General features: G+C 43.4%; 1 protein-coding gene across 1 annotated transcript; it reads left to right on the top strand.

The window, feature by feature from the left end:
• Positions 1-8269: 8269 nt before the first annotated feature.
• On the top strand, positions 8270-9100 carry LOC308297986 (replication protein A 32 kDa subunit-A-like; the record flags this gene model as incomplete). The annotated part of the gene is made up of 1 exon (XM_080741550.1): positions 8270-9100. One exon carries the CDS (start codon positions 8270-8272, stop codon positions 9098-9100), a length of 831 nt encoding a protein of 276 aa, XP_080597676.1.
• Between the last annotated feature and the right edge of the window lie 990 nt (positions 9101-10090).

Here is a 10090-nt window from a genome sequence, read left to right on the forward strand (position 1 = left end):
GAAACAGTGGAGGGAGGGGTGGCTCACCAGAGTTCTTATTTGAATCCTTTGAACTTCAGAAGAGCTACAACTACAAGTGTCGATAGCTCGTTAGTGATTCTCTCTAATCAATGAAACATCAAAGACAATGACCTGTTTGGTGCATGTCACAGAGGGGAGGGGGAGGAGGGAATGTTTTGTCAAACACAAGCCCTCCCACCAGATCTCTTGTGATTGGGAATTTCAAATTTCAAATTGTAATCAAATAGAATAGGGACAACTTCAGACTCAAGCTCCAGCGTAGAGTCTGAAATCAGGCTAATGCTGACCTTTCATGTGTGATTCATCACGCACGCACGCGCGCGCACGCACGCACACGCGCACACGCACACGCACACGCACACACGCACACACACACACACACACACACACACACACACACACACACACACACACACACACACACACACACACACACACACACACACGCCTTGCAGCCTCTGGTGGCCTCAGTCAAGCGTCCTCTGTGTTCTCAAAGCCTTCTCAATTCCTGCTTTCTTTTTGCCAGACCCATGAAATGGGTAGGCCTACATAAGCAAATGTCGGTCTGTCCCTTTTCTATATAAAGGGTATGATGATGACATGATGATGACATGCCTACAAAAGGCATGATGTCATAAATGATGATGACAGACAGGGGGTCTGGCACAACCAGGTTGACCTGGTCTAGTTTATGTACGTGTAGCAATGAGAAAAACATGAAATAGTACAGGAAAACATGTCAAGGAGGCAAAAATCTACTATGATATCTACATATTACAAAATATACTTCACATATTAACCCTTCAGCCCTATTTAAAATGTGTCTATAAATAAAATAGCAGATCTACAAAATATTTTAATACATTTTGTATATGATACCTTTAATGTGAAACAGGACAGGAGTACTTTCACTTTTGGTGCTTTTAAGTACATTTTGATGCCATTACTTTTGTACTTTTATTCAAAGCACATTTTGATTTACCGACGTTTACTTGTAACAGTGCTGTTTCTGCATTGCAGTATAGATACTTTTACTGCAGGTATGTACAGTGCGTGAAATTAGATAAGTAAGGTGTAAGGTGCAGAAGAGAATCAGTGTAAAATGAAATACAGTACGCATAGCACCTTTATCCAAAGTGCTTTACAATGTGAATTCAGTAAACCCTGCAAGGCACAGGCGGAGACCGGGAGGAAATCAGGAACCTTTCCGAACCTTCCATGCAAATGCACAAAAGCATCAAATGTAGGAGATCTTCAAGCTCGCCTTTATTTAACAATAGCATGTACGTTTCAATCTGCATTCCTGTCCCTGTTCTGTACTGGGAACAAGCTGGCACTGAAGTCTTCATTAGGAGCTGATGGGTTGTTTATTTATTGTATTGCTTTGATATTTCGGCACTTTGCAACTTGGTTGATAACAGGGATCCACACACATAAAATAATTAGAGTACTGCACTTCTTATACAACTGTACTCACTGGAAAGCCATTCTTAATCCCAAAAAAGTGCCTTTGAAGTTGTAACTTATCGCAAATTGCTTTAGCTGCAGAACTGGTCAAAAGAACAAGTCTTAAAAAGCTACACAGAACACATCCTAGAAGTGAAAAAGGTTGAGAAACACTGACTATATACTATAGTCATTAAGAACTCCATTTGCATTTGCTGCTATCACTCTATGGGTGATGCAAACAAACAAACAAGCTACAGAAGAGGCATTTAGCACTGCAACGGGAAAATGTGCTCAGAACCTTTGCCACTGTCTTGGCACTAGAAAAGTGGAACTGTGTTCTTTTCATCTGCCAAGTGTGCAGTTTGTGTAGAGAGAGTTGTGGTGGATTTGTGGTACAGTAGCTACATGCTCCAGATGCACATGTACAGTATATACTTCCTCACATGATGTGATTTTAAGGATCCTACAAAACTGCGCTCACGTTCCTGGCATTGCTTAAAATGAGAATCGAATCCCTTTTCAAATATGCATGCAGTTCAGTTTTCTAATCCTAATTGTGTGGTGCATTTTCATAATTAGTCTGTATCATGTTTTCATAATAAAATGGTACAGTTAGCTTGTTTGTTTGTTTGTTTGCAGCAGTGTGTAACATAAAGTGTGCATCACCCATAGAGTGATAGCAGCAAATGCAAAAGGAGTTCTTAATGACTATAGTATATAGTCAGTGTTTCTCGACCTTTTTCATTTCAAGGACTCACAGATTGAGATACATCAGGCCACAGACCCCCTTTTGCTACCATATTCTTTTTACGTAACTCTGAGTTTACAAATGGGACCAAATGGACCCGTAAGGGAATCTCTGGTCGCACGTCACAGCGAGTGATGTTTGTTCTCAACCAGCTTTCTTGTGAAAGTGGTAACCATGGCAACGATGAGTCCATGGTGGTCCTTGGTGTGTGTGTGTGTGTGTGTGTGTGTGTGTGAGAGAGAGAGTGTGTGTGTGTGTGTGTGTGTGTGTGTGTGTGTGTGTGTGTGTGTGTGTGTGTGTGTGTGTGTGTGTGTGTGTGTGTGTGTGTGTGTGTGTGTGTGTGTGTGTGTGTGTGTGTGTGTGTGTGTGTGTGTGTGTGTGTGTGTGTGTGTGTGTGTGTGTGTGTGTGTGTATGTGTGTGTGGTGCTCTATGGCCACCTGTCAGACGAGCCTTAACGAGCAGCTTGTTTGGATCAAACAACAGCATCAATTAAACAGGCGAGGGTGACGCCTGGAGCTAGCCAGCTATGTCTCCATAAACTAGTTCATCCCAAGACCCAGATACACCAGAAGGATGGAGAGAGAGAGAGAGAGAGAGAGAGAGAGAGAGAGAGAGAGAGAGAGAGAGAGAGAGAGAGAGAGAGAGAGAGAAATATACATACATTTACTCAAGCCCCGGATACGGCCAATTACATAAAGCATCTTTGATTGACACTTTCCTGAAAAATGAATTTAAGCACATGAACCTTATTGTCCCTATTCTGGGGTGAACATTCTGTGAAAGCAGCCAATCTACAAGCTCACACATATTGTGTGAAGACATTCAGTGTAGAGGGGGGAAAGAAGTGGACCGAGTATAGAGCATAACAAAATGTGGACAAGATATTTTCCCAAATATGGATATGACTGACGTCTGACATCATAGGTGTCTTATGTTGTAGACCACATGACTCACACAATATGTCCATATATGGGCATTCCAAGCTATGGGCTTAATCTTGATGACATCAGGGATCTCCATATATGATCATACAATGGACAAGGACGGAATGTGATGTCACAATGTGATGTCACAACAATGTGATGTCATAGGTCAGCTATAGACAAATATGGAGATCAAAGATCTCCATAAATGGGCATACAATGGGCATACAAGGGACAAGGACGGAATGTGATGTCACAACAGGTCAGCAGCTATAGACATTGAGGCGTTACTCACTCACTCACGGACGTACGGTTTCCATAGTTAACTGCGACCCACGGTCGCAATAAGAAATAGCCTCTCTTTCACATCTTGAGAATCACACTAGGAATAAGCAGTTAGGAATCTTTACAAATTCTACTGAGAAACAGCCTATCTGCCCAGGTTGCTTTCAAGATGTCCAAAATGTTTTATGAATTTCACACTGGTGGGCCATAAATAATACATTTTAGGAAGGAAGCTGTGGGCCATATAAAATCTGTCCACCTTTATAAACGAGCACTAGGTAATAGCTCTACAGCAGACACCGTTGGAGCACATGCAGTGGAGTGGACCCAGGTTCAAATCCCAGGAAGGACATGAAAGTTACAGATTGCAGCGTTAACTATATAAGGGGGTTTGTGCGTTTGTCAGTTCATGTTTTGTCAGAAAGTGCTATGGTGATACTATAGCATGGAACGCAGGCATTGTATAAGACTGGAAACTGTGTCATGGGGTGAAACATGCTTTGGGTGACATTCTGAGGAGATTTTCATATTATCCACACAAAATAATAAATATAGGGAGAAGTGTACAGAAGGAGGAGGAAGGTTCTAGCGGCTCTCACGGCAGGTATACTGTAAGCCTATAGATACAATACAATCCAAGAGTCTGCCTTGATCTATGATCCCCCAGTGTGCAGATAAGCTTGGAAATAACACTTGGGGGTCAAGAAGACTTGGGTTGGGAAAATATGTATTCTTTGAGTAAGGAAATGCACTGCATGCCTTGCTCAAAGATTACATTCTTCTCTGCAACACTGGAGATAGATCAGAAACAAGACTGTTAGATTTTGTTTTAAATAGAGAAGGTTGTGCTTAAAATGTATTGATTTCAGTAGTGTACAGCTAAGCCGACGTCAGTAAGGGGGGAAGACGACAGCCAGCCCCATGGCCTCCCCTAAGTAACAAGAAATCTAGTGAAATACAATGTTGTCAACCAATCATCAAGGACGATGATACACGAAAGAAGAAGAAGCAGGGGTTTTCAAAGTGGGTGACGGGGCACCTCGGGGTGCCGCGACAGAGGTCCAGGGGTGCCGGCGAGATCATTTGATAATATTTGGAAGTACAAAGTTATTTTCAGTCAGTTCTAATCAAAATGGCTGTTATCTAGTTTAGTACATTTTATAGATGATAAATACAAAACGAACGGTTTTGGACATACAAGGTTTCCACCCGACAACGACAATATGCTATAAATATAAGCTGCTGGGAGTGAAAATTATAATGTAGGGGTGCCTCGGATTAAAACAAATATTCATGGGGTGCCCTGAGACAAAATAGTTTGGGAACCCCTGGTGTACCACCTGGTGTACCACCCCCCTGGTGTACCACCACATGCTGGGGTACCACAAGCTGGGGTTCCCAGCTTCACTATTCTGGGGTGAATGTTCGGCGGAAATTGGAATACAGATCTACAAGCTCACAATGTTGCAATGTGTTGTGAGCTTGTAGACTGGTTATTTCTGTTAAAGAAAAAAGGAGGGGGCCCCTGGGCAAAGCACAGCGGGGGGAAATGAGTATTGAACACATCAACTTTCTTCTCCAGTAAATATTTTTCCAATGATGCAATTCACATGAAATTCTTGCCCAGACTAATAATTCAAGAAATCCACACATGTAAAGAAATCACAAAAGTAAAGTCTGTTAATAATTTTATGCAGACACCGAAAATAAGTATTGAACACAACAAGAAAATGCATTGGATGGCAAGGAAAGGCAAGGCAACAACTGAGTAATTAGTACTTCTACCTCTTATATGTACAAATTAACATCAGCTGGATAAATGCAAACACTATTTTTGTTACCATACCGTCGTGTCACACATGATGGGTAAAAGCAAAGAGCACTCTCAATACATTTGCAACCTGATTATTGCGCAGCATCAACATGGAACCGGTTACAGGTGTGTTTCAAAATATCTGAATATTCAGTAAGCACTGTTGGGGCCATCATCCACAAGTGTTAGGAGCATCACTCCACAATCAGCAGCCCACGCACAGGAGCTCCTCACAAGATGTCTGACCAGGCAGAGAATCAGAAGGATGGTCAGAAGCAGGGACGTGCTGGGCCCCTGATTCAGCCCGGGAAAAAGAGTTGGAGAGGCCCTCATTGCGCGCTACAGAGAGAGATCTCTCTCCATAGCGCTGCTGCTACTCAAAGATTTGCCATTTCAGATCATGACAAGTGACAAGCCAGTGGGCCAATTACATGAGTTATATTTCGTCGTTGTCGGGTGGAAACCTTGTACCGGTATGTCCAAAACCGCTTGTTTTGTTTTTATCATTTAAAAAATTAATTAAACTAGTGAAAACAGCATATCTACAAGCACACAACGCCTCGCGGTGCGAGGCGTTGTAGATAGATAGATAGATACCTTTATTATCCCAAGGGGGAAATTTAGTTGTCCAGTTGTAGCACAGCAGTATACAGTTATTTACAAAGTTACAGAGAAGTAGGAAAAAATAGATAAGAGTAAAAACAAGAGCAGTACAGTACCAAAAAAGAGAAGGTGCATCAAATAGAGGGGGCGAATTAAATATAAGTATATATACATAAAGTGTCTTACAAAAAGAGACCAAAGCAGTCAATGCTAGTTAGTGCAACAAGTATCTCACTGTCATTGTTAAACAAGACACATACTCAGAAACTACCAACACAACCTAATAGTGCAATGTCGAAAAACAGTGCGAAAAAAACAGAAAAACTAGGCAGCGTGTCACCGCAAGACGCACATGAGCACTCTCCCTGGAAGGTCCTTAGAGGTCAAAGTCAATACAGCAATAGTTCCAACTTAATAGTGCAAAGTAAAAAAAAAACAGTGCAAAAAAAACAAAAACAATAACAGCTCAGAGAAGAAGAAACTAGGAAGCATGTCACCGCAAGACGCACATGAGCACTTTCCCTGGAAGGTCCTTAGGGGTCAAAGTCAATACAGCAATGTGTGCTTGTAGATCTGCTGTTTTCACTACTTTTGTGCGACGGCCTTGTATCATGAACCAGGGCTTTGCTTTGCAAAAGAATGTACACATTTTAAACTTGGAGATACAAGGTTTCTGCCCGACAGTGACGATTTACTTTGTTGGCAAAAATGGAACGAAGGCCGGCATTTTATTTTTTTCTAATGGCCGGCCTGGACCGGCCGGGAATGAACCGGCCGTTCGGGAGTTGTCCCGCTTTTCCCAATGGCCAGCACGTCCCTGGTCAGAAGAGTAGCCAAGGACCACTCCAGAAAGGCTTGGAGGCAGCACAAGGTATACAAGTGTCACAGAGATGCACTCGGCCGCCAAGGTGGAGTGCATTGCCTATCAGGTTGTGAATGTCTTGAGAGAGCTCTTTGCTTTCACTCTTCATGAGATTGTGTGACAGCTTGGTAACCAAAAAAACAAACAAACAATGAGAGTACATGAGAGTATTTTACTGCACAGTGCACAACATATCTGGAGGATCTTAGGCCAAAACCAACTGCAAAGGTGCATCATGGCATGATACGGTTCATAGTATAAAATAGGACTATTTCCTTATCATTATAAATTATAATAACAGTTATCTAGCACTTTACAGCCCTGTAGTTGACATCTGCAGTACAGATGTTAAAGATCACCACACACACAGTAGCTGGGGAGAAGACGGCAACACCCTCTCTCTCTCTCTCTCACGCACGCACGCACGCGTGCATGCACGCACGCACACACACACACACACACACACGTACAGTAGGTACCTCCCCAACCACATGACAACACACACCCATGTAGGGCCTGACCACATTGGCACATATTAGAGGGAGTAAAGGGCGGAGCAGGGTGTGTGGCTCGCTGGTGGCTGAGTACACAGCAGCATTAGGCTAGGAGCAGTGGTGTGTACTACTGCATATGGTCTCTGTTGGGTGGAAAGTGGAAACCTCGTACTGTGTGTCCAAAACTGTTGCTTTTCAGAAGAAAAAAAAATTAAAAGAAAATGAACCTGTGTTCCAATGGTTCCAATGTTATTAGTTAGTCACAACCACTTGTTAATACTTTTCATTGGTTCAATATGTATAGAAAAAAGAACTCACTCCACACTTCACATTAGAGAATACAGGTATACTACTGTATATCTGAAGAAACACTGTGGGTTCGAGTAGCACGCCAAGTACAGTATGCTCATCATTATATTTTCCAATCAGTAAAGGGACATATGGATAGGGACACACATATACATGTGGACGTACACACAAGGTCTTGTATTGGAGCGGGTACTGTGTGCTCATCATTATATTGTCCAATCAGAAAGGGGCCATACAGATTGGACAGTGCATCAATAGCACTTTTGTGAGCGGTGCTAGACTGGCCCCTAACAGTCCGGCGCCCTTTGGGGCGGCACAAATGAGACGTGACGTTCCTCTATTTAATTTAAATGTCGCATTTGTGCCGCTAAGCCTGTAAGGATCCCCGATTGCCAAATTCAACCGCTTGGCTTTATTGGCCGAGCTTTGCATAACATTTGTGCCGCATAGCCAGTATAAATGGAGCGACTTGCATCGCTCCCTGACCCTGACATGCATGGCCCCTAGCAGGCCGGTGCCCAAAGGGCACAAAGATTGCAATCCTAGTTTATGTTGTGTCTGACATCAGTGCATGTTGATCTCCATATATGTGCATTTGCCTCCATATTTATGTCAAATGCAAATGTGTACTGTAAGTGTAAGTTATGACATGAGCAGCTGAGTGAAAAGCACACGCGAACACGCACACGTCAGCAGTCTGTGTCTGTCAGTCCTCTGAACACTTCACCTCTTCTATCACTTATAAATAAGAATTCAACATCATGTGGAATCAAGGAGGAAGGTCAGGATATGGTGCCTCCAGCATGGCTGGCGGTGGCTACACTCAGTCTCCAGGAGGTTTTGCCTCGTCCCGAGGAGAGGAAAAGAAAGGGAGACAGCGTACAACACATATTATCCCGTGCACAGTTTCTCAGTTGATGTCTGCTGCCCAAACTGACGAGGTCTTCAGAGTGGGAGAGGTTGAGCTTACCCAAGTTACTATTGTGGGAGTCATCAGGAGCATAGACAAAACCGTGACCAACATCCAGTACAAGGTCGATGACATGACCTGTGCTCCTATGGATGTGAAGCACTGGGTCGACACAGAGGATCCCAGTGTGGACAGCGCTGTCCTGCCGCCGGGCACTTACGTCAAGGTCACTGGCAACCTGCGAACCTTCCAGAACGTCAGGTCTGTGGTGGCGTTCAACGTCAGGCCCCTTGAGAATATGAACGAAATCACCTCACACATGCTGGAGGTTGTGGAAGCGCACAAGGCACAGAACACGTTATCTGGTGGTGGTGGTGGTGGAGTAATGAACTCCAGCAGCATCTCCATGTCACGTCCTGGCAACAACAGTACGACAGGAGGCTACTCGGGTGCCAGTGACAAGGCTAATGACGGACTGAACCCGAATCAGAACCAGGTGCTGAGTTTGATCATGGGTTGCCAAAAGGCTGAGGGCATCAGCCTTCAAGAACTGAAGCAGAGACTCGGTGGCATGAGTATGCCCGTCATCAGGCAAGCGGTGGAGTTCTTGAGCAACGAGGGACACATCTTTTCCACCATCGACGAGGATCACTACAAATCTACAGACAGTGGTGACTACTAGCCTACATCACCCTGGTCTCATTGCTTCATACCACACAGAAGCTGACATTGTACCTAAACCGGTTAAAGTTTTTTTGTGTGTGTATGAGCAGAGCACAGATCTCCATGTATGGATAGCCAAGATAGATTAGCCAAAAAAGATTTCACGGATGTATGGAGCTCTGTGCTCATACACATAAAGTATGGTAACTAACATCACGGAAAGAATGGCCCATACAAGGAGATATAGTATATCTTGTGTTTGCACCACTCACTTCACACAGGTGCGATTTCTTTTTTTGTTCAAGAACTACAATGGGTTCCATTAGAAAGGATCACATACACTCTCAAAAACAAACAAGAGCTATTTGAGAAAATATGGGGGAATTCTATCCAGCATGTCAAGGGCAATGATCTCTCTTATTTAATGGAGGAACCAGGTGTGGGGTAGCTGCATTCTCTCTGCGGTCGCTTGTCCGGCCTTGTGGCGTGGGACTCTAGGTGTGATTAGTGTGGATGGTATATGTGCTCTTTGTATCATTGTTGTTTAATGCTCTTGTGTGTCATGTTAGTGTCAGTTTTTTTTTGTGTTTTTTTTGGTGGTTTCTTTTTTTCGTATGTTGTTGTACTTTCTTTTGTTTTGCTTGTTTTGTCTGTAGGTAGTCTGTTGTTGTCCTGTGTATGTTGTTTTGTATGTTTTTGGAAAAAATGAAAAACAAAATAAAAACATTGTTTAAAAAAAAAGAACTACAATGGGACTTTTGTTTCCACATCTCTGCTGTGTTCGGTGCTGTTTGTGTGCAGAACCAATAATATATATAATATACACGTATATGTGGCCATATATGGCCTACATGTGCAACAGTAGAGCGCGCAAGTACTGCAACTGGGGCAAATTGGCACTCTGTGGAGGTGGTGACGTCACCAAGAACGCTGCTCCCTCATTGGCTAAAGGCCCTGCCTTTGTGCTGTTGGACGGAAGCAGACAGCCGGAAACAGGCAGCACCAAACA

The sequence above is a fragment of the Nannobrachium achirus genome (assembly GCF_963921795.1).
Source record: "Nannobrachium achirus genome assembly, chromosome: 14".
Classification (NCBI taxonomy): Eukaryota; Metazoa; Chordata; class Actinopteri; order Myctophiformes; family Myctophidae; genus Nannobrachium; species Nannobrachium achirus.